We start from the raw sequence: 25,622 nt of genomic DNA, 5'->3' as shown, positions 1-25,622 counted from the left end.
TAGAATGTCGGAATTAAATATACAGAACATAAATGTATTGTATAAGTCTAAGCAAAATTGTACTTAAAATAGTTACAAACCTGCTTAATTATAGGATGCTATTTAAGGACATACCAAAATTTTTAGGGCTTGATTATAGAGATTCTTCGAATAAAGCATTATACTTTGTTGTCCAAGGAATTAGTATTCCAAAAATTAGGATAATTATGTATATAAAAAACTGTCATTAAAAAGTAATAGAACAATATGTTTTAAATTTACATTCAGGTAACAATTATAGAGTTGCTACCCTTAAATCATACCTAACTAGTACAGGAATCACAATGCCAAGATTTAGGTCGATAGGAAAATTATATCATGCCTAAAGTAGCTGGTTAAAGTGTCTAAAAAAATCAGCCTTGTGACATCATAAAAATGAGGGAATATCCATCTCTTTTTTAGGGGTCTTCTTTCCCACTTCTTCTCTCATCTCCCTCATTTTTATGACGTCACATAGCTGATTTTTTAGTCATTTTGTCCAGCTACTGCCTAAATAATCAATAAGAGCTCTCCTTTACAGGCGGACCAATTCTTATTATTGAAATGCTTTGCTTTAATATAACTAGCGACTGCGCTCCTAGCATCTAGAAGCTCTAAATAGCAAAAAAACAAACTTACATAATAAAACTAAACATCCTAAAACCATCCAGGGACCTATAAGAAGCTTCAATAAAATGGAGAACTCAATCGGTTCAGTAATCATCGAAATCTTAAGCTACAGACAAAATAACCTTACTACTTTATATAATACTACCGGCTGCGCCCCAAGCATCTAGGGGTTTTGCTCCAAGAGGTTTAATCAAAACAATTTTTCGTATTTTAGATTTAAAAGAAATTTTTTTTTGGGGGGGGAGGGGGTAGTCGACCCCACTTTTTGATATTAGTTTTAAAAAGAAAAAAAAATTTGGGGGGGGGTTGTCCCACCCCCCAAGAAAATAGTTATAAACCTTCCCGGGACCTATGAGAAGCTACCCTGTAAAGGGGAACCCGATCGGTTCAGCGGTTGGCGAGATCCTTCGCTACAAACAAACAGACAGACAGACAGACATCGTTCTACTTTGTATTATAGAAAACAGACAAATAGACGTCATCGTCTCAGCTCGAAATGCATTTTTATTCTATTTGTTGGAACACCAAGATTTGCATCTTTCATATGAAACAGGTGGAGCCGGGGGGCGGGGGGGGGGCGTAATAATAGCAAAACATGTAGGGGCACAGGGGGGCGGGGGGCGTCACACATATGAAACCATAGTTGCCGGGGGGTAAAGATGACTAAAGGGGGAAACAACAATGGGGGTATTGTTGTTGGCAAGGGGGGGGGGGGGGGGTTGACTTCAGGGTGGGTCGTGTGTGCTTCGAGGGGCATATATAAAGTTTTAGTAAGGTCATTACAGATATCAGTTCACATCACATCATGCTCAGGGTAAGAACAAATATTAGTTTAAATGCCATAACAAGTTTTACTTTGTTTCAGGAAGTAAATTTAGTTTTATGTTAAACATGACATTCTTACAAAAAAATTAATTATTATATTAACATATCCTTGGTGATTAAATTGTTGGTTATGACTTTATTCAATTTAAAATTTGAATTTTAATCTTTATAATTCATTGTTTTTTCTGTAAAATTATTTTAAATTATTCTGAATACGTAAAATTGTTCTATAAAGTTTAGGTTTTCTTGTCTTCATATAAATCTTATGGTTTATCAATATGTTGTTGTATTGTACATTGCTTATAATCCCTAAATATTTTCGCCTTTATACCTATTTCTGTTTATTATATTATAAGCTTAATAGTTTACTGTAGAACAAAATGTTTTATACATGGATTAAAATTCCTTATTCAAAACTTTTTTGTCTAAATTGTTATGATTTGAGACTTTCTTTTTGGATCTTTAAAATTAGATTTTCTTATTATCTTGAATAGCAAAACTATTCAAAAGATCACTTTGACAGTCTGTCTGCCTAAAAGTATAGGAAATGTGATTTTCTCGGCTTCTATTTAAAAAACAAAGCTGAATTTTTTGGTGAAGATTCCCTGTACCGATGAGCACACAATCTATAAAATGTTTTGTCCGTCGGTCTGTTCAAAATGCTCTGACTTTCATTTAATTTTTAAAATATTGTAGTTTGTTGCCCTCTCAGCCCTAGTGGCCGTCTCCGCTGCCTACCCCCGTCCCGACGGACCCCCACCCCCACAATACGGCCCCGCCCCTCCTGCCTACAAACCTGCCCCCGCCTACAAACCCGCCCCCGCCCCCTACGGAAAGCCCGAGGAGAAGCTGCCCCCCCAGCCTTACAACTATGAATATGGTGTTAAGGATGAATACACAGGTAAAGATTTACTACTTGTAACCTATATCTACCATTTAGAAGCTTTAAAAAGTGTCATAAAAATGAGGGATTATCCATCGCTTTTTATTGGTTTTCTTTCCCACTTTTCTTCTTTGTATGACGTCACATGGCTGATCTTTTTAGATAATTTGTACAGCTTCTACCAGATATAATTTTAAAAAGCTGATATTGAAAAGTACTTTCCCTATAAGTTCCAATTAAGCACTGAACCTTCCAATCCTACCATAAATAAAAAAAATAACAAGGGGTGTATTTTTTATTAAATGCCTAACCTATCCAATCTCCCTATTTCAATTTATTTTTTAAAATAATTGGGGGGGAAAGGTTCTCTGCTCGACATATCACTTTTAGGGGAAACTCCTATTGCCATGAGTACTGTAGCATATATTGTGATTTATTGACAATGTCTGTATAATTTCAGGAGCTGCTTTCCAGAAAGCCGAACAACAGAACGACTACGGAGTTGTTGAGGGATCTTACAAGGTAAATAAAATCATGAAGGGAGGGAGGAGACATTGCGTTATAATTTATACTGGTACCCAAAGTTTTAAAAACAAATTCTCTGAATAGTTGCTTAATATTTTGAGGTCTTTTATTAAAGCTTGATTGGGTAGTTCAAAATAGCAGTGTTTAAACATTCCACTGATAAATTAATTCATATTTAATTTTGTTATTTAAATTTGGGGATGTTCATCAATTTATCGTTAACTGAACTTTGAACTTTCAAACTAAATATATTTAAAATTAGATTTAGATTTAGAGCCTAAATTCTTTTTTCTTCGTAAAATTATCAAAATTGATTTTTTACAACAGAGTTTGGTTTTGATACACATATACATATGTATACACACAAAAATTGGCCTATTTCTTTGGCCTAATTTATCTAACCCTTTTCTATTTTCCTCCTTTCCCTTTTACCTTTGCGTAAAATGCGTATAGGTTGCCCCTTTTACCTTTTATTCCCCCCCTATGCGTCAGCCCTTGACCTTTCACAACACACAGACACACACACACTAGCGTAGTCGTACGCAACAATATATACGCGCCTTCGTAGTGACGCAAAGCGCTACAAGGCATTATACGGAAGAAAGAAAGGGATTTGGAAGGAAGGCCGGTTTGGAAATGGAAAAAGGGAGGGATCGGGGAATGGAGGAGAGTAGGGGAGGGCGGGGGAGATATAACGCTTTGATATACATATAGATAAATGTAACAAAGGCATGAAATGGGTTTTGGTTTCAACACGGAAGTAAATGCCTTCTAAAACTTTTAAAATCACGTATATACATAATATGGTTGCTGGTACTAATAGCAGGGGGGCAAATACGCAATGCGTCAAGGGGAGGGGGGGCACAATAGGCCAGATAAAACATGTAGGGTCACAGGTTCTGGGTTTTAACTGTAATGAACCAGGAAGATCAATTATCTATCTATCCATCTTTAAATCGTTTGTCTTTCTTAGAATTGTATTGTATTTGTCTATCATATAGATTGTCTATCTAATTTTGTATTATCCATTCTTTATTATAGAAGTCTATATATTTATTCTAAAATAATTGTCTATCTATCTATTCTTTATCACAGAAATCCATTTTATTTTCTATTTGTCTATCAATTCATGTTTTATTGAACTATATTATCTATTTTGTATTCTAATTGTCTATATATTATATGTCTATTTATCTATCTATCCAAATAAATTGATTTTTATCCATCAATAAATTGATAGATTCATGGACAAATACGATAGACACAATTTAAATACAAAATAGATGAATATTTTTTTTCATTTCCTTGTTTTAAAAATGTTTTAAAATATAAGGAAGTTTAAAATTCGTGCATTTACTCATGCACAGACACACACACTCACAAACACACAGAAAGATTTATGTCCGTTGTCTGGTTCCGTGTGTAAGGATTCAAATTAAATTTTTGATAATTGTTTCTGGTAATCAATTATCATTTGATCAAGTCAATAATTGAATCACACATAATTTAAAAATTTAAATATTAACTATCATTATCATATGTAAACCACTATATTGATATCTAAACTTAATTTTACATTTAACATGGAAAGTTTTTAATTCAACTTTAACTTAAAAATTAGGTAAAGCTTACATAAGATAAAGAACTAAATCTATTCAGTGCAGTGGTTGCAAAAAAACTTTCTACTTTACACATTTTCAACAAATAATAAGAATGACAAATGATTTTTTCCACCCACTTACTATTGATATTTTGTTCCAGGTTTCCCTTCCTGACGGCAGAATCCAGACCGTGACCTACCACGCCGATCACGAGGGAGGTTTCGTTGCTGACGTCACATACGAAGGCACCCCCGTCTACCCCGATCCCCCCGCCGGTGGATACGGCCCATACAAGGTACGTCAAAGAAATTTATTTACAACAGATAACTACCTCCCTCCCTTTTCCAATGACCTTTTTCGTCTGCTAGCAAATCTTTTTATGCTACTTGGCTGTATTAATTTTCCCAACACGACTGATTGATTTTTAAAAACCCAATTGAGCGTCCGCACAAAGTCGTTGCGATGGGGAGATGGGCAGTAGGTCACTTATTTTAAAAGATTAAGAGAATTCATAAATATTTAACAAATTTCTTCCTTTTTAAAGTATCTAGGGGCTGCAGCCCTATCAACTAGGAGAGGTAGGGCAGTAAAATAGCCTTAACCATCCAATGACCTATGTGAAGCTTCCCCAAAAAATGGAGAAAACAATCAGTTTAGTCCCTTAAAATATCATAATAAACAAACAACTTTATATTTTTATATGGTATCTAATAAAGCTTTACAAAGTGTCTCAAAAAATCATAAAAAATGAGGGATAATTCACTTTTTTTTAGGATTTTTGTTTCCCACTCCCTTTCTCTCTCTTTCTCATTTTTAAGACGTCACATGGCTGATTTTTGAGACACATTGTAAAGCTTCTATTTAATTAATAACTAATATTCTTTTTTTTCAGGGTCCCGGAGCTTACAAGGGCCCCGCCCCCGTCCCCGCCTACAAGCCCGCCCCTGCCCCCTATGCTCCCAACGCCAGGAGATAAACCCCCCTCCCCCCTCCTTAATTCCTCCTTTCCTTATTTATTTTTTCCTCCTCTCCTGTAGCTGGCCGCAAGGCTGGCAAAAAACCCTTATCTCATCATTATACCTTATATAGAAATTTATTTATTGTTTAATAAAAGACATTCAGAAAAGACTCATTGTTTTATTTATTTTGGTAATGGAGTATATTCTTTTTTAAAAAGTAAAGGGTTGTTTGTTTGTCTGTTTGTACTGAAGGATCTCGCTAACCACTGAACCGATACAGTGCTCCTTTATAGTGTAGATTCGCATAGGTCCTGGGAAGGTTTATATCTTTTTAGAGGAGGATACGGTGTACCACCAACCTCCCAAGAAAAATCCCCCCCCCCAAAAAAAAAAACACGCCACCTAGCGGAAATTTTGGTAATTAACTAAAACATATCCAACACCATCTAGCTACAAAATTAATATTTTTGGAAAATAGCAGATTTTTAAAATGATTGAAAAGAACAAATTTACGTGTCCATAGAGGCCTCTAGGGGCGTAGCCGCTAGTATTAATTAAACAGGAATGATATCATTTATAAATACGAAGCTGAACAAATTAGACAAATTAACATTAACAATTCGAATATATAGACCCAATGTATGATTTTTTCTAAATGATGAATAAATCATTTAAACAAAAAAAACAATTTCTAGAAACATTCTTAAACTACTTAAATACAAGATGTTTCATTCGGACATTCTATCATTTAAAGACTTGATTTCAGAGAAGCGTCGGTTATAACTGAGTGCCTAAACGTACTAGAAATCATTATTTTAATTTTAAGTAAATTGTATCATAAAAAAAATAAAAATGTTTTTAATGGACCAATGAACTTTCAGGTAATGTTATAAAGTTACTTCGCTGTATAGATTGTACCTAATTTTTACAGGAATCATCAGGCCAAGTTTTAATTCCATGGGACAATTTTAACATGCATAGATTTACTATAAGAGCTATCCGTCACTCTTTAATCCACTTTGTCTGTAACGCACTGGGGGAAATGTGATTTTCTCGGCTGCAATTGAAGATAGATTGCAAAATTTTTCATAGAAATATCCATTTCCGTCATTCAGGAAACAAAAGACACATATATTTATTTTAAAAAAAGGTTTCGTGATTTTCTATTCATATGTCCCACCTCTCTTTTTTGTGACAAATGAATGTTTGCTCTATAATTCACTTTGTCCGTTTGTCTATCTACTTTTTTGTTATTCTTATAAACCCAAAAACAACATTGTGCAATAAATGTAACAATCTTTAGTATATTTTGAAAGGTCGTCATACTTTATCTTTTCTGTAAATTAATTACAATTACATTTTTTAAACTTTAAAATATATTGAAGTTTTTAATTGAATCATTTATGATACTGTATATAACACATTCTTGGTGGTTTTATTCATTTTATAGCTACAAAATATTTGAAAGAAAATAAACCAATACATGGAATATCGGAACGAAACAGCTAATAGTGCTTTAAAAAATGACGTCATACAATACAAATGACCATTGATAGGCCAGTATACATTTTACCAAAGGTCAATAACAATTTGTATGATTCTTGTAATAAGAAAAAAAACAAATCAAGAAAAAAAACAGTTTTTTAATCTAATTGCATAAGTCTCATGTGTTAAAACAAGCAGTTGTAGGTACCATTTTTTAACGTCTCTAAAACGACGAAATGTGTTCCAGACTCGAACCCGACACCTTAGACTCATTCAAGCGGATGAGACACTATCATCTTTAGTAAAGAGAAGTGGAGTAAAATAGTCTAAAACCTTCCAAAAATATAAATCTAAACATGAATAAGCCTAAAACCATTCTTGACCTAGGTAAAGCCTCTCCTCAATTGAAACTGATCTGGTTTAGAGATTTTAATGGACAAACAAAAAGAACCTTACTACTTTATATAAAAGAATAATTCATATAAAAATTATACAAGAACAAAAAAGAAGATTCTCATTGATTGTTTCATAAAAGACCTTTTCAACAAACCATAAAAAATCTGATTCTTGATCTATACTTAGAATTAAAAAATACTGACAAATTTTCAACCCAACCAAACATATTTAAACAAAATTATAATGCTAATGAAACATCGAAATATTAAAAATTTATTAGTTTTCATAAGTTTAATATAAAGTATGCAATCAATAAATAAATATTAAAAATCGATAATTTATAGTTTACATTAACACAATACAAATAGTTCATTTATTATATAATATAAATTCCTGTATTTCATAAGTTTTATTATAATTTCATTACATATAAATAAAAAAATAACAAGGAACTTTTTAAAATTTTGAAGATAGAGAGGATCAAAAAATAATGGTTGTTAAATAAAGGGGTAAGGGAAGGATTAGGATTGCCTGTAAATGAAATGCATATATATTTTAATAACAATTTGTACATAACCATAAAATAATTTTATAATCTATCAAGGAACTAGCTGTATAAATTTGCAAAGCAGTTCAAATATTTCAGTTCACAATTTTCTCCACTAAAAAATAGAACTTGGTATAGTTCACTGTTAAAAAGTTGCTCAAATCGATTATTTTCAAAAGGCTTATATTGGTCAAAAAGCTTTAAACACGCCAAATAAAATTCAATAAGAGTACCCAAAGTTTTTAAGCAATTGAATAAGACAACAAGGTTAAAATAACAAGAATGGCAACATCCATAAGTAGCGAAGAACAAAAAATCCTGAATGGGAATACGGACAAGGAGATTTGAAGAGCATTTGTTAAATCAATAATCACGAAACCTTTCTCATGCATTTTGTAGCAGCATGACAAAGTAAATTACATGCTGGATGCTCAATCATTTCTATAAGCAATATTAATAAAAAATTTCAGCCTTCTATACCAGATATGGAAGTCGCATTTCCCTAAACGCGTTATGGACTGACTGACGAACGGAAAGACAAAGTGAATTATAGAGTAGCTTCACTAATAAAAATGTTAGGTGTCCATATCAGTGAGAAAGGGTACATTACACTAGTCCCCAAAGTTTTTTTTAAAAATCGTTTTCTTATTCATTGGCTTACAAACTTTGGTTACTTTTTAAGCAGTCAATTTATCGGCCATTGTGTTATCCCTTAAAATCCCTGATAAATACCTGAGTCCCGCCTCTAGAGGTTCCTGTCTGCTGTGTCCAAGTAGTTGTAATCCTGCATCTGCTACCATACCTCCAACCTAATCATAAACTTATTTTAAATTTGTAAATAATTGGAAGGGGGTTGTTTATTATGGAGTGGGGACAAAACACCTAATTTAAAAATGCCTAACTAAAAATGCCTAACTAAAAACACCTAAGTTTAAAAATACCTAATGTTAAAAACACCTACGTTAAAAACACCTAATTTAAAAACACCTAATTTATAAATGCCTAATTTAAAAACGCCTAACTAAAAATGCCTAACTAAAAATACCTAATTTTAAAAATGTCTAATTTTAAAAATGCCTAATTTAAAAATACCTAATTTTAAACTATCTAAACGCCTACTTGAGAAATGCCTAATTCTAAAATATCAAATATTTTCACTAAAATACCTAAAATTTTGATAACATTAATCCAATTGGCTGATTGTTATTGCTAAAGGATCTTGCTAGTCGATGAACCAATATGGTTCATTTTTACATAGACGTCCAAGATGAGGGGGGTAAAGTGGGGATTACACCCCCCCCCCAAACGAATTTGGGGCACCCCAAAAAATTTTTTCATTCCCCCCCCCCCCCATTTAAAATTTACCCCAACCATTTAGGAGGGGGTATTTACCCCACACAATCAATTTTGGGGGGGTAAATACCCCCCCCCCAAATAAAAAATCTCTAACAAAAAAATGTTTGTGCGCTTTACGCGCATTTTTAATACTAAATATTTAATAAAACTTAAATTACCCCCCCCCCAGAAATTTTACCCCGGGGGTAAATTTTGGGGGGGGGGGTAAACAAAATTTACCCCTGCCAACAGATTACAGGGGGGACAATTACCCCCCCCCCCCAAAAAAAAAAAAGCTTGGACGCCCCTGCATTTTTACAATGAAGCTTCCCGTATATCATGGGAAGGTTTTGGGGAGGTTACCAACACCTTCCAATGAGAAATCACCCTTAGAAAAAATCCCCCCCCCTCCGTTTTTTAATATTTCTTCAATCTTTCTTTATCAAACTAGAACAAAAATGGGGGATGATTATCTATCACCCCCCAAGAAAAAAAAGGGATGCTACGGCTACTTAGGTTAGGGAAGAAACCAAAAAAAATTAAAATTCATTTGTTTCCTTGTCCCTTAACCTTTGAAATTCTGGAGGGGGGGGGGTCATGAACCCTCAATCCCCCCCTCCCCCCAAAGACTTAATTGAATTTCCCTCCACACTGCAATCGCCCCTAGAGTTCTCTAGGGGGCGTAGCCACCGGTTTAATATATTTAACAACAGTTTTAAGATATACTTAAAATTAGGTTTTTTTAGATTAGGTATTTTAAAATTAGGTATTTTTAAACTTAGGTATTTATAGTTAGGTGTTTATAAAATTAGGCATTTTTAAAGTTAGGTGTTTTGTCACATTAGGCATTTTTAAAATTAGGTATTTTTAAATTAGACATTTTTAAATTAGGTATTTATAAATTAGGTGTTTTGTCACATTAGACATTTATAAAATTAGGCATTTTTAAATTAGGTATTTTTAAATTAGGTGTTTTGTCCCCACTCCTTTATTATGTAATATTGTTTTACATTAGACTATATTAAGTTAGGCTAAATTAAGTCAGGGTAAGGGTGGCTATCTGCAGGGGTTAGTCATAAGGGAAAAAATACCTCCACCTAAATATCAATTTAATTTTTTTAAATAGAAGAAAAGATCACCCTCTCCCCCCCCCTTTTATTTTTTATTTGTCAAATATGTGTAGGGTTTATGTTCTTGCACTTTTAGGGAAAGCTTCTAAACATGCTATTTGATAAGGAAAGATTTATTTTCAGAAATAAACTTCAGAACAATAATATTGAAAATTACCTCTCCGCCCATTCTGTTAATCTCTCTACCTGCCTCGCACATGTACCTGTAATTAAATCAACAATAAAGTTGTTGTAAAATATAATTTGACAAGGATGATAACATCCATAAAAGCAAAGCACATCAAATATTTGATTTTCAGCATTTATTCAGAAATTTGTATACAATAATTTCTCTTGTGGGGGATTTTTTTCAATGGAGATTTTGTACTGCACCCCACTAAAATCTTTGACACCCTTGATTCTGCATAGCATGCCAAAATTATAGATAAGAACTATTCATTATGGACGGACAGACCCTAAATGTAGAAAATTATATATTTTTTTTTATAAACTTGTAGTGCATGTCAAAGCCTCATAAAATAGAACATTAATTTAAATCACTTTAAAACAGTTAAAAAAATTTTAACTAATAATGACATTCAATAAAAATTTAGTTTTAAAAGTATAAGTTTTCAACAAAGAAAAATGAATATTTGGTTTTAGATTATTAAAACAATGATAAAAATTTAATTCTAACAATCTGAACCCTCCCCCCCACCCCCCCAAAAAAAAAGTTATCACAGAGCTTGAAACTTAAAACATTCTAAAATTTAAACTTTAAAGAATAAAAATCTGTAGAGAAATTTCAGAAAATTGAATAAGGCATAAAAAGAGACTTAATGATCACAATGTAGCACTTACACAATCAGCAAACATTAAATAAAAAAAACCATTAGATAAACATATCCAGTTGTTTGTCTTTAAGGGATGATTATATTTTCCAATATATTTTCATATTAAGTCAATGATAATATTAATTTGTTTGCAAAAAAACTTTTTTTAGTAATTAATTAATGTTTTTTTTACAACATGAATTTGAAATTATTATTTGAAAATTACTAGTTTATAGTTGTACTAGTAGAAGCATGATATAGTGTACATTTCAAATTGGATCATTGAGCTAACAACATGAAAGTTATTGGGGTTATGAGAATATTATTTCAAGTTCTAGCCCTTGGAATTTTTGTTTTCCAAATGCAAAATTCTATTAGAAAATACATTAATAAGCCTGTTGTTTCTCAATCTTCAGTGATGACTCTGGATGATATTAGGAAACCAGTAATTTATATTTGCCAGGATGCTCAGTTCAACTACAAGATTGGTGAAGACAATGGTTACAAATACTTCACCCACTATACTGTGGGTCATATTTCTGCAACAGATAACATCACATGGAAAGGAAAATTTGGAAATATTTCCTTCCAGCAGCTTACAGAGTTGATATTTGAATATGATTATGGAACGCTAGTGACACTAACATCAGAAACTGGAGATGATAGCAAGTTTATTGATGTTGATACAGATCTTGATTTCATGATACCATTTGGTTTTTGCAAAAAAGTGGCTGAAACAAAAGTTGGACTTTTAGCTGAGTCACAGAAATCCAATGTTGTCATCTTGGTGGACCCCAATAAGGAGAGCAAGATCCTCATCCCAGATTTGCAAAATGGTAGATTTGAGTTTGGGCCAACAACAACTGGTGAAATGATGGGATTTATCTATCGCATAGAACTTGAGCTTATCGATTATAGTCTACATGATGAGGAATTGTGTATCGATTATGAAAAAATTGGGTTAAGCTATGGAGACTGTATTGAAAATTTTATGAAGGCTAATTTCATTAAATGGTATGGCTGTCTGCCACCTTGGTTTAATGATTCCTCTGGAATGACCTGTGAAGTTGATAAGGTTTGTTACCTTACTAGGTTTTAATCAAACATATTTACTCTTACTGAAGTATTATTTATGTATTATATAACTAAATCAAACATACTTTTTAAAAAATATTTGGCGTTATCCTCTTATTTTTATCAATTTTGAAAATTTGAGTAACCCCCCCCCCCCCCCCCCCCTCCAGACAGAGAACAACTATTTCAGGTTAAGTTAGGTTATAGGCTAGGGAGCCGAGCACTGCGACTAGGCAGGCAAGGGGGGCGAGCGCTGCGGCTAGGCAGGAAAGGGGGCCGAGCGCTGAGGCTAGGCAGGCAAGGGGGCTTATAAAGAGTATCTTTGCCATTATAATATACATGAGTAAAAGTATCCTTTTATAAGCATAATCTATCATATTCGTTCCTTTTGTAAAAGTTGAGAAACAAGTGAGGAAAATAAAATTTTAATGAATAATTACTGTCAAGAATAATTTGGTTAGATTGAGCAAAACTTATGTTCCATAGAAATAAACTCTATATTATTCTATGAACATATGATTTTAACAGGAAATTGAAGCACCTACTACAGAAATGAAGACACTGATCAGAGATGAATATTTCAACCTACTGCATGGTCTTGAAGTTAAATTCTTTAAATCATGTTTACCACCTTGCTTGACAATGAAATTGAAGTCTAGCCTACGTGGACGCTTTTCCAACAATCTAAATGAAGCTTTTATTGAAATCATCATCAATGATGAAATAAATGTAAATAAAGATGTTTATGCCTATGATATGTTCAGTCTCATAGTTGATCTTGGATCTGCTCTTGGCTTAAGGCTGGGTCTCAGTGCTCTTAGCATATTTGATTCCATTCTTGATTTTCATGGGGTATTTCGTAAAAGACTGAGTAAATCAAACACAAATGTACAAACTGTTCAGAGCTGGTCCTAAATATAATATCCATGGCCATTTTAATCTAAAAATAATTTGTTTCATTTAATGCATTTTATTTCAAAATAAATATTCCTTGAATGCAATAAAACAATCTATTTAATTGGAAAGTTATATTGTTTTGGATTTATTGCATTGAGTAATCATTCATCAATATGTCAATGGTTCATTAAAAACGACATTACAAAAATTATTTCAATATTTTACCAAACTTAAATTAAAACATTAACTTTTTATATTTAAACATTGTATTTTACTATATTTGTATACTTATAGGATCATATAATTATTCAGAATTCTGCAAAATAAATTAATTATAATAGCATTAATGCATGACTTTTATTTACTTTAAATTAATCTAATATATTGTAATGAAATTGTACAATGCAATAAAAGTAATACATATCAAATTAATGTTTTATTACTTAACTTTTTTCCTAAGTATTATTAGTAATCTTTAAACTTATTTAAAAATTATGTTTTATTAGTATTTTTCTTTCGATTGTGTTAAAATTTACTTATCTAAAGTAATATCAAATTCTGTAGTTTGCCCTTGTAATTTGTGTAAAATATTAAGCATAAATTGATGGTGTAGGCCTTTTTAGTAGCAAATCTACTCTATAATTCACTTTGTCTGTAAGTCAGTCTGTAACACAGTGGAGGAAAATGTGATTTTCTGAACTACTATTTAAGATAGACAGCTGAAATTTTCTTTAAAAAATTCCTATGACTAGTCTAAAATTTGTTTTGTCTGTGATTTGTTCATTATCTAAAAGACCTAAAATCTTTCCTCATATAGGTTTCGAAATTTGTGTGATTTTTTCATGTTCACTGTATTTTTTGATGACCTTGAACATCGGCTCTATATTACACTTTGTCTTTATGTCCACCGATGGTATTTATTTAACCTATAGATGCTGTCATCCTTGTTACATTATTGATGACAGAATTTATCAATATTTACATATAAAATATATTGGTAATATTGCCTTGTTCAGTAATACTTAGCAGAGAGAGAGAGGGGGCAATGGGTTGTTTTTATTTCACTAGTCTCCAAAATCTTAAATTAAAGTTTTCTCATTCGTTGGCTTAACAACTTTGGGGACTTTTAGTCAAATTTGATTGGTTGAGTTATTTAGTTGAGTGTTCAAAAGTTTCAATCTCTAATTGTAAAATACAGTATGGATAATTTTGTTTATAATAATTGGGGTTATGCATCAATCTATCGGCCATAGTCCTATCCCTTTAGATCTCTGAATACTTAGTGAGGTTTGTACAGAAACCTTCAAAAAAAAGAAGTACTATGTAATTATTCTATTTCAACCATAATCCAACATTTAACAAAATTAAGGTTGATAATTTATCATGAAAATGAAAAACACTGTTCGCCGGAAGGTGAAAGCAGTTTTTGAAACAGGATATCTGAGATTATTTCAGATTATGATTCTTACATATATTGCCTGTTGAATAATGTAAAAAACGAAATCCGGTCCGTTCCTTCTTGGGAGAAAATGTGGGAAAAAAAAATTTGGTCATTTTACTACTATATTGTGTAATAAGATATATAAGTTTTCCGGAATTTTAAAGTTAGGGGGAGATTTGAAATCTGCATCAAATTTTGAGGATTTTTTATAAAATTCGTTTTTTCTATAATTCTTTATCTAAAAGCGGAAATGCAATTTAAGCTAATTAATTTTGGCATCTGTGATTGGTGGATTTTAAAAATCTGCGCTCTGATTGGATGGCGTACATCATTGAACCAATTAGAGCGCAGGTAGTTTATAATCCAGAGATCGGAAGCCTCACGTAAGCCGCGCATAAGCCTCAGTTTTAAACCTGTTTGTGAGAAGAAAAAAAAAATTTAAGAAAGAAGGATTGTCTGCTAAAGAGCCGTTTTATACATCCAGCTGAATTTTATAGTGATAAAATCACGATTTCACTGAGGCTTACACGCGGCTTACGTGAGGCTTCCGATCCCTGTTATAATCCACCTATCCTTTTGGTCAAAATTAATTAACTTAAAATGCATTTCCGCTTTTAGATAAAGAATTATACAAAAAAACGAATTTTATAAAAAAATCCTTAAAATTTGATGCAGATTTCAAATCTCCCCATAACATTAAAATTCCGGAAAACTTATTTGGTCATTTTACTACTATATTGTGTAATAAGATATATAAGTTTTCCGGAATTTTAAAGTTAGGGGGAGATTTGAAATCTGCATCAAATTTTGAGGATTTTTTATAAAATTCGTTTTTTCTATAATTCTTTATCTAAAAGCGGAAATGCAATTTAAGCTAATTAATTTTGGCATCTGTGATTGGTGGATTTTAAAAATCTGCGCTCTGATTGGATGGCGTACATCATTGAACCAATTAGAGCGCAGGTAGTTTATAATCCACCTATCCTTTTGGTCAAAATTAATTAACTTAAAATGCATTTCCGCTTTTAGATAAAGAATTATACAAAAAAACGAATTTTATAAAAAATCCTTAAAATTTGATGCAGATTTCAAATCTCCCCATAACATTAAAATTCCGGAAAACTTATATATCTTACTGTGTAAATTATTTTTACATAACTCAAAAGCTATTGAAGTTATTAACCTAATTCCTTTTGAAACTGCTTTCACCTTCCAACGACCAGTGAAAGAAAGCATTAAAAATATTAATAGTGTATCATTATAATAGTTCTATTTGAAAAGGTTTAAGAACAAAGGTAAATGCATTTAAAGGGATTGCATAGTACTAAACTTCGTTTTTAACCTTTATAAATACTCAGTTTTAGGCAATATAAGAATTTAAACAAAAAATATAAAAGGGTTTAAGGTTTAATTTTATAGCTTTTTAAAAGCTAAAAATCTTTTAATACAAATAATAAGTAATTTTTTGCTGATTTTAGATTTTATTGCTTTTAATGCAAAAATTACTCTGAGGCCAAATTTTTTATATAAATGTACATATAGAATTATTATTATTGATAATATAAATTTTGATGGTTTCCATCAAAGTACCTAGTGACCACAACCCCCCCCCCCCTTTTAGGTTTGAAATAAAGGGGGTGGGGGATGTTTCTCATACAAGAGTTATACCCTTGGTTAGGTTATATTGAATCTAATGCATGCAGGTTTAGTGCCCTGCAGGTTAAGGCCCCTGAAGAATTAGAACCCCATCAAGTGGGTAGGCATGAAGAAAACATTATATCATCAGTTAAACAAAAATAATATAAATTAGCAATTCCCTTTCACTTATTTTTCCCTCCACAAAAAAATTCCCATTACTTTCAATTTACTTAAAAAATAAGTAAGAAAGGCGTTTAGATTGGTTTATAATCAACTAGTTAACTCGCCCCTAGATCTAGGGGAGGGCGAAGGGGTATAGAGAAACAGCCTAAAACCAACCAAAGACAAAGTACAATTAATGTGGCTGTTAGTTTCTAAAATATTTAGATTCAGAACAAAAAAAATACTTTATATTGTAGGATACCAAAAATGTAAAAAATTAATCAGCTTAATGTATGTTTATAAAATTAATATATACACAAGGTCCTGTTATTTAACAAATTGGATTATCCTTTATTGATTTTTTATTAATTTATTTGAGCTAGGAATTAAAGTGGTATTTTTATCTTTTTTTTTATCAGACAAAAAACCACTGTGTTTTAAAATATGCAATATGCCTCTTTAGAAAATTTGTTGTCCCCAAAAGCCTTCTAGTATTCTTTAGTACATTTTAATAAATAACCACTATTCAGGTATTCATGAAAATTACAACTACGCTAAACAAAATTTAAAGAATTTATTGAACAGTTAGGTGGTAAACAAGGGGCGTACAGAAGAAAGGCATATCAACCCCCCCTGGCAAAATTAAAGGGGTAGGATACATCCCTGTTCACCCCCCTCAAATTTAATGGTGGTGTAAAAAAAATTGTGAGAATCGCACAACAATTTACTAGTCAAAAGACCCTTTGCAATATTGATTATGAACAGGGTGGACACTAAAATAATACACTACTCTAGAATACACCCCCCTTAATTTTTTATTAACAGGGGTTACAAAATTTTCGGGTGAGCTTGGCGCACGCCAAACCCTTAAAAACCCTTTGCATACCCCTGTTTTAAAATAATATCTGACAAATTTAAATACAGACATTTTTAAAATACATAAGTTATCAATAAAAGATTAAATTGATTATCTTTTTAATAGCAGACATTTTTTATAATTATGATATAATTGCATTAATTATAAAATTTGTGTAAATGGTTCCAATTACATTTCCATTATTTTCCTAATGTATCTTTTCGCTTGAGTAAAATTGACAGTATTCCATTATGAGAGCTCTTCAGTTATGCATTTACTTTCAATAATACAAGAACCAATAATTTGTATATTACTTTTTAAATATTAGTATCTTATAAATTGAGTTTTATGCACCAAAACATATTTTTAATTCCGTTTAGTTTACTAACATTAAAAATCATCAATTTGGCTGATACTTGTATTAAAGTCCTAACTTAAAATTAAAGTAAGATAAATAGATGACTCATGATCTATATGTAACTATGGGATTGGGCACCCCTTGAAGACCTTGTACTGACTATAAGATTTTGGATCTTTAAGATCAGCTGATAGCTTCAAAATAATAAACACAGCCGGGTGCTGGCAAATGAACAAATAGCAAATTGCAAACAATATGAATTCGGCAGCCGGCTTCAAATCAGCTATTTTTTAGCAGTCGGCTGCTAAAAAACGAAATCTTAAAGTAATCTGTTTTTACGGTGTAGATTTTACATTAAGAATTCGTGTTTTTATAATGCAGCCAGCTTCCAGCCACTTGCTTCAAAAGAAGCCAAATTATTATGAATTCCAACAAAATTCTACTTTAAGAATTCAATAATGCAATTGTTTATGCATTTTAAGGTATTTATGAGAGACATTGTCTAAATTCCTTTTGCATTTTAAGTATTTGTGAGATTTATAGAAGCTAAAAAATCACCCAACTACTCCAATCTATAATACAAAGTAGAACTATGTCTGTCTGTTTGTTTGTCTGTCAGTTTGTCTGTCTGTTTGTTTGTAACAAGGATCTCGCTAACCGCTGAACCGATCGGGTTCTCCTTTACAGGGTAGCTTCTCGTAGGTCCCGGGAAGGTTTATAACTATTTTCTTGGGGGGTGGGTCACCCCTAATCCCCCCCCCAAAAAAAAATACCCCCCCAATTTTTTATATATTTTCTTTAAAATCTAAAACACGAAAAGTTAGTTGAATCAAACCTCTTGGGGCAAAGCCCCTAGAGGCTAGGGGTGAAGACGCTAGTATAACATAACAAAGTCTGCATATCAGCTAAGATCTCTTAAACCGCTGCAAAAAAAACTAATTATACAATTTTCAGGGAAACTTTGATTTAGTCCAGGGTAGGTTTTAGGCTATTTTTATATATTGCTAAATATACGAAATTTCAAGCTAAAAAATCACTCAACTACACCAATATAATATAACAAAGTTAGAATGTCAGCTAAGATTTCTTAAACTCCGTGGCCTTATATCTTTAGGGGAAACATGATTTTCTCATATTAGTAGATCAGCTACTCTATAATTACAAATATCCGTCTTTTAAGAAACTTTTATTAAATGTCTTCAATGCTTGTTTAGCCTTGCTTTTTCAATTGTTGCCATCCTTGTTTCTTCATTTCCGAAAAATGTTAATTTTAGTAGCGAAGCTAGTCTGTGATACCAATTGTCCGTCTGTCCGTATTTTCATATGCCCGTCAGCTACATTCAGGGGAAAACGTGATTTTCTGGGCCATTAGTTAAGATAGAGGCACAATTGTAAGAATATAGAAACATTTATTTTTAGCTAATTTCTTTTTCATTCGATTTAATAGGTCAATGATTGTTAGCATGATGATTTCTGTGATATTTAAGTACAATTTACAGAGCTTAGGAACTCTATAATTGTTAGAGAAAATAGGTTGACCCATAATTTGAAAAATATTGATTTTTAAATTTAAATTAAGTTTAAGCATGTTAGAATTGTTATATTGATTTTCAAACTTTAAATGATGATTCCTGTAACAGTTTATAACAGTTGAATAAAATTTGTTTTTATAGCGAAGCAACTCCATAATTGTTATCAGAAATTAAATGTTATTTCAGATGGATAGATAGATAGATATATTGTATATTGAATGTCATATATGTTGATAGGTATATGATTAGCGCACCTCCCTGGCAAAACCCTGTTCACGCCACTGAATAATGAATTCTACAGATAGAGAGGAGACAATGGGCTGTTTATTACACAAGTACCCAAAGTTTTATGATAACGTTTTCTTATTTATTGGCTTCACAACTTTGAGGACTTTTGATAAATTTTGATTGGTTGGTTTATCAAATTAAGTGTAAGTAAGCCTAGAGTAACCCTTGCCAAGCGGGAGAAGGTTAGATTACTCTACCCTACCGTCACCCGCTTATAGGCACCCTTTCTCTACTTAAACGTACCTAGACTACTGTAACCCAGCCTAAAGACACTCTTACTTAAGCCAGGAAACCAATACCCAGGTTAACTGGTACCCAGGTGGGCCAGGGTACCCCCAACATAGCCCTCTCGAAGCTAGAACCAAAGATATTAAACTTTTGTTATAACCATAAGTTATAAGTTATAACCAACCGTTGTATACTTATAAGCTTCCTTTACTACGCTAAGAGGGCTCTATCTACCCTCTAAAGAGCAGTTGACTAGCTTAGTAGACACTTTTGTGTTGTAATATTACACTAAAACCTCTACCAAGTTCCTTTAGGGTCACCGTGGACTTTCGGAGAAAGACGCACATCATAGTTCCCCAAGAAAATACACTAGATTTCAAAATTGCACTTATAAATGTTTAAAAACATTAAATACCAAATTGACAAAATCCATGTTTCTTCGATAACTAGCGAACGGATTAAGCTAGAATCGATGTTAAGGTTTCTAAATGACCGTCTCGACCCCAGGGACTCACACAAAAAATTTGGTGGACTTAGGACAATTTTTAGGGGGGTAGACCAAACGATGTTTGATTTTCTGATGCAAGTTTAGGCGATTTTTTTATCCATTTTTCTTTAAAAATCAGTTTTTCCTAGGAAAACTTTTTTGTTTCTTAACCGATTTTGGATTTCAAGGTGGCAAAATGTCCGTCTCGATGAGATACACGCGTGTACAAAATTTGGGGTCAAGATTCCAACTCCTTCCCTGTCGGACCAAACGATGTTTGCTGAAAAAGATACGCCAAAACTTGTATCGATGGACTTACATCTTGTGATCCAGCCCCCTAAACGTTGAGCTATCAACCCCAATTTTTTTGTGTGAATTCTTCGCACTGAGACGGTCATTTTTCCGTGTTTAAATCTTCTGTAGCTATATCCTAGCCCAAATGAGAAAGAAAATTAGATTATTCAGTGTTTGATTTTCTGTTGCAAGTTTTGGCGATTTTTTTTATCAATTTTTCTTTAAAAATCAGTTTTTCCTAGGAAAACTTTTTTGTTTCTCAACCGATTTTGAACTTCAAGGTGGCAAAATATTCGTCTCGATGAGATACACACGTGTACAAAATTTGGGGTCAAGATTCCAACTCCTTCCCTGTCGGACCAAACGATGTTTGCTGAAAAAGATACGCCAAAACTTGTATCGATGGACTTACATCTTGTGGTCCAGCCTCCTAAACGTTGAGCTATTAACTCCAAATTTTTTGTGTGAATTCTACGCACTGAGACGGTCATTTTGCCGTGTTTAAATCTTCTGTAGCTCTATCCTAGCCCAAATGAGAAAGAAAATTAGATTTTTCAGCGGCACCCTTTAGGGTTCACGCCAAAACTTGTATCGATGGATAAATGACAAATTTTGCCTCACAGCCTCAACAAACTAAAACAAAATCAAAATTAATTTGCTTTGAAATTTAAATTTGCTAGACCGTAAATATACTACGAAAGTACCTAATAGTAAACCATTAGGTACCCAAACAACAATACAGGGTAATTTAGTTATCTTTAAACGAAAAAATCAAAGATAAACTAAGTTAAAAACTACAACTTAAAAACTGCTGGAAAGAAAAAATGTTTCAAACTGGATATAATAAGATGATAGACATAGTTTTTTCGTATGGATGAGAACCGGTTCCTATCCACCGGATTCGAATGAATACGAGAAAATATCTTAATCATATCAATAAAGAATAATATTTATGTCATTCAATAAGAGCCTCCAAAGTTGTTAAGCCAACGAATACGAAAACGTTAATTTGACCCAATGTCCCCTCCCTCCCTGACTTGTTTTAAAGGTGGTTGACAGTAGACATAATATACATGGAGAGAGGGGACAATGGGCTGTTTATTATACTAGTCCCCAAAGTTATATAATGATGTTGTCATATTTGTTGGCTCAACAACTTTGGGAACTACATTAAAGTTTTATTAGTTGGATCATTCATTTGAGTGTTTAAATGTTTCAACCACTAATTTTACGCTACAGAAGGGTTTTTTTGTGTAACGTCATTGGGAAATCAATTTATCGTTCATTGTACTATCCCTTTAGATCCCTGCATAATATATCTATGGTTACCAACACCCATCATACAGACAACTAACCCTTTGATTGCATGACCTTTGTCTAAAGAGTTCTAACTGTGCAGGGTAATTAGTGGCGCCTATTTATGTTGCACACCTGACATAGAAGCAGTAGGATCCATTTTTAACGTCTTTAGTTTTAAAGTTATAATTTCTAGAAACATAACTTTATAAGAAATTCAACTATTTTCAGCTAACTTATAATATGTTTTGTCATAGGCTTCACTTTATACGAAACAATTCACCCAAGAAAAGCTTTATCCTAAGATATGCATTAATCTACATAGAGAGAGAGAGAGAGGGGACAATGGGCTGTTTATTACACTAGTTCCCAAAGTTTTATAATAACGTTTCCTTATTGGTTTGCTCAACAACTTTGTGGATTAAAGTGAATTTTGATTGGTTGGCTTATTAAGTTTTGTGTCCAAACGTTTCAACCACTAATTGTAATCTACAGAAGCTTATAACGTTATACTTTGTTGTCACAGATTATCACTTCCTTAGATAGATAGATAGACAAAAAGATGGATAGATAGATAGATAGAGATAGATAAAGAGACAGATAGATAAATAGATAGATAAAGGGTGAGCAAAAAAAATGCGCACTTTTTTAAAATTAAAATTGCGCGGCTTGTGTTAATAGTAGAAAAATGTTATAAATATTGTTAGAACTGGTATGAACTCTATTTTTTGGAAATATAAGAACAAATCCTGTGCTACGTATAGTTAGGGAGCTACGTATTAAAATGTCCCAACTGGCTTAAAACTTAACTTGCGAGTAAATTTTGGGACATTTTAGCAGTTCTAACGGTATGCGTAACATTTTTCTACTATTAACACAAGCCGCGCAATTTGAAATTTAAAAATGTAGGCATCTCTTTTTGCAAAATATCTTCTCTAATTTCTCTAAGTTATATTTTAAAATTTACTCGTAAGTCAAGTTTTACATCAGTTGGGACATTTTAACACGTAGCTCCGTAACTGTACGTAGCAGAGGAATCGTTCTTATATTTCCAAAAAATAGACTTCTTAGCGGTTCTAACGATATGCATAACATTATACTATTAACACAAGCCGCGCAATTTCAATTTTTAAAAAGTACGCATTTTTTTTGCTCACCCTTTAGATGGATGGATAGATGAATAGATTGAAAGATGGATATATGGATAGATAGATAGATAGATAGATTTAGATAGATTGATAGATAGATAGACAGATAGATAGATAGATAGATAGACAGATAGATAGACAGATAGATAGACAGATAGATAGACAGATAGATAGATAGATAGATAGATAGATAGACATATAGATAGACAGATAGATAGATAGATAGATAGATAGATTGATAGATAGATAGACAGATAGATAGATAGATAGATAGACAGATAGATAGACAGATAGATAGACAGATAGATAGACAGATAGATAGATAGATAGATAGATAGATAGACAGATAGATAGATAGATAGATAGATAGATAGATAGATAGATAGATAGATAGATAGATAGATAGATAGATAGATAGATAGATAGATAGATAGATAGATAGATAGATAGATAGATAGATAGATAGATAGATAGATAGATAGATAGATAGATAGATAGATAGATAGATAGATAGATAGATAGATAGATAGATAGATAGATAGATAGATAGATAGATAGATAGATAGATAGATAGATAGATAGATAGATAGATAGATAGATAGATAGATAGATAGATAGATAGATAGACAGATAGATAGATAGATAGATAGATAGATAGAATCAAATAAAAAGAAATAGCCTAAAACCTGTCCATATAACAATACTAAGCTTCCCTGACAATTTAACAATGAATAGTTAAGAAAGTGTCATCTATTAAACCGGTTTTAAACTGATTTTTTTTAAATCAAAACATAAAAGCAAAGTTGTTAAGCATGAAAAAAACTCTAGCATATTAAAGAATTTGCCAGATAGCTTTATTTTGCTTGTTTTATGATAAAATTGATTTTTTTCTGTTCTACAGTTAAAACATATGCAATAATTTGAAGAATTTTAAGAGTTTTTTTTCTGTCTAGAGTTAAAAATCATGTAAATTGGTAAACTCAATTAGTTGATCTTTTAAGGGCAGCTTTATACATATCTTACTTGGTGGATTTAAGCTATTTTCATTAAATCCTTCGCACAAATATATTATAATCTTATATAGGAAATAACTGCAGAGAGAGAGAGGACAATAGTCCCAAAAGTTTTTTATTCGTTGATTTAATAATTTTATGGCCTATAGGGAATTTTGATTGCTTGGTTTATTGAGTTGTGTGTTCAAACGTCTCACTCACTAATCTATAGATAAGGTAATTTGTTCATAATTTGGGATGTTTATCAATTTATCGAACATCGTCTAATCCCTTTAGATCTCTGGTTAAATTATAACAATTTGTTATTAAAAAATCCTTAAATGTCATTTTATGTTATATTCTTTTTAGTAGCAAAGGTACTATATAAATAACTTTGTGTGTCTGTCCGTCCGTCCATCTGTACGGCTAAGGGTAAATATAAATTTTGTAGAAAGTTAAAATTTTTAGTGTTAACCTAAGAGAGAGAGGGGACAATGGATTGCTTATTACACTAGTCCCCAAATTTTAAAATAAAGTTTACTAATTGTTGGCTTAACAACTTTGGGGATTTTTCTTGACTTTTGATTAGTTGGTCGATAAAGTTGAGTGACTAAATGTTTGAACCACTAATTGTAATCAACAGAAGAGGTTATTTTGTGTATCATCTTTGGGGTTGTACATCAATATATCGGCCTATGTCTTATCCCTTTAGATCCCTGGTTATATTATAACAATATCTTATTTAAATAAAATTGCCATAAAAATTATCCAGTATCAAGCAGTTTTTCATCAAAGTTACTTACAATTTTGCTTCGACTCTTATACTTTTATATTCTGATTATTCAGTTCTGACACTATACAAGTATTAATGTCCGTTTGTCCAACCGTTTCAGTGCTTCGCTTTTATGGATGTTGTCATCCTTGTTTTTTATATTTAATGCAAGTATACTTAGAGATGGATTTTATGAAATAATATTAAATAAAGTATAATAGAATAATTTTGTAAAAAATAATACAAATTTGAATATGTTTTGAAAAATATTTGACTGAAAATTTGAAATCGACAAAATCTATGAGATTAAAATCTAGGCTTTAAAAATATTATATCCGTTGGCTTTGAAACATTTTGTTTGATTAAATGTTATTAGCAATACTTATCTAAACTTGAGTGTCTATGTTTTTCTACCAAATAGGTTTACAAATCTATCCCATAGTTTAACTTTTTAGATACATCTATTTTTCTTAATGAAATTTCATTTTTTAAAAGGAGTCTCTATTTAAAAGTATAGGTTGACATATCTTAATGATGGTGAAATGTGACAGCACCGTTTAAGTAAAATGACACCGGGGGTATAATGGAAGCGAACCGGACACAAACTATCTAACTTGAGGCCCTTTAATTTCAAATAAGATGGGAACAAAACAAGGACGTCAAAGCATTTTTATTTGGGGGGATACAAAATTTAAAAATATATTTTTTTTTTGGGGGGGGGGAGGAGGGGGGCGGGTAATCATTATATCACAGAAACAAGGACGTCCATGTATTTTTTATTTGGAGGGGGGGGGGGTAATCAACCCTTTACACCCTCCCCTTGAACATCCCTGGAACAAAAATAAAACAAAATATTTCCTCAAATACTCTTCAGTGAGGGTTAGCTTAACAGGACAGGTTTTAGGCTATATTATAGGTCCATGGGAAAGATTATACCTTACTTATACAGCAATCTTCAAGTAATGCTACTAGGTTTTAAGATTAAAGGACGATTTTACTATGTCTAACATTTC

General features: G+C 32.0%; 3 protein-coding genes across 3 annotated transcripts in view; 2 read left to right on the top strand and 1 right to left on the bottom strand.

Annotated features, from left to right (window-relative positions):
* Positions 1 to 1,382: 1,382 nt before the first annotated feature.
* LOC145335100 (uncharacterized) lies at positions 1,383 to 5,610 on the top strand. The gene is made up of 5 exons (XM_080180815.1): positions 1,383 to 1,462; positions 2,170 to 2,374; positions 2,817 to 2,878; positions 4,643 to 4,777; positions 5,375 to 5,610. The coding sequence occupies exons 1-5, from the start codon at positions 1,454 to 1,456 to the stop codon at positions 5,456 to 5,458; spliced, it is 495 nt and encodes a 164-aa protein (XP_080036941.1). The 5' UTR covers positions 1,383 to 1,453; the 3' UTR covers positions 5,459 to 5,610.
* A 1,972-nt stretch (positions 5,611 to 7,582) lies between these two features.
* Positions 7,583 to 25,622, bottom strand: part of LOC145303922 (uncharacterized) — a 28,281-nt gene continuing 10,241 nt past the window's right edge. The window contains exons 7-9 of the mRNA XM_080145592.1: positions 10,492 to 10,537; positions 8,602 to 8,678; positions 7,583 to 7,984 (exon numbers count right to left, since the gene is read on the bottom strand). Of these exons, the coding sequence (XP_080001718.1) occupies positions 7,930 to 7,984; positions 8,602 to 8,678; positions 10,492 to 10,537 (178 nt within the window). The 3' untranslated portion in view covers positions 7,583 to 7,929. The remainder of the gene's footprint in view (positions 7,985 to 8,601; positions 8,679 to 10,491; positions 10,538 to 25,622) is intronic.
* On the top strand, positions 11,376 to 13,464 carry LOC145304477 (uncharacterized). The gene is made up of 2 exons (XM_080146359.1): positions 11,376 to 12,221; positions 12,749 to 13,464. Exons 1-2 carry the CDS (start codon positions 11,442 to 11,444, stop codon positions 13,133 to 13,135), a joined length of 1,167 nt encoding a protein of 388 aa, XP_080002485.1. The 5' UTR covers positions 11,376 to 11,441; the 3' UTR covers positions 13,136 to 13,464.

This window comes from Acartia tonsa, chromosome 13 (assembly GCF_053477335.1).
Source record: "Acartia tonsa isolate MP-2025a chromosome 13, ASM5347733v1, whole genome shotgun sequence".
NCBI lineage: Eukaryota > Metazoa > Arthropoda > Copepoda > Calanoida > Acartiidae > Acartia > Acartia tonsa.
The sequence above is the reverse complement of the archived record's forward strand: the minus strand, read 5'-3'. Positions and strand labels throughout refer to the sequence as shown.

Coding starts and splice junctions, on each gene's coding strand:
- LOC145335100 (XM_080180815.1), top strand. Junction 2,375..2,816: donor TGTTAAGGATGAATACACAG/GTAAAGATTTAC, acceptor GTATAATTTCAG/GAGCTGCTTTCCAGAAAGCC. Junction 2,879..4,642: donor TTGTTGAGGGATCTTACAAG/GTAAATAAAATC, acceptor ATTTTGTTCCAG/GTTTCCCTTCCTGACGGCAG.
- LOC145304477 (XM_080146359.1), top strand. CDS start 11,442: ATGAAAGTTATTGGGGTTATGAGAATATTATTTCAAGTTCTAGCCCTT. Junction 12,222..12,748: donor TGACCTGTGAAGTTGATAAG/GTTTGTTACCTT, acceptor TGATTTTAACAG/GAAATTGAAGCACCTACTAC.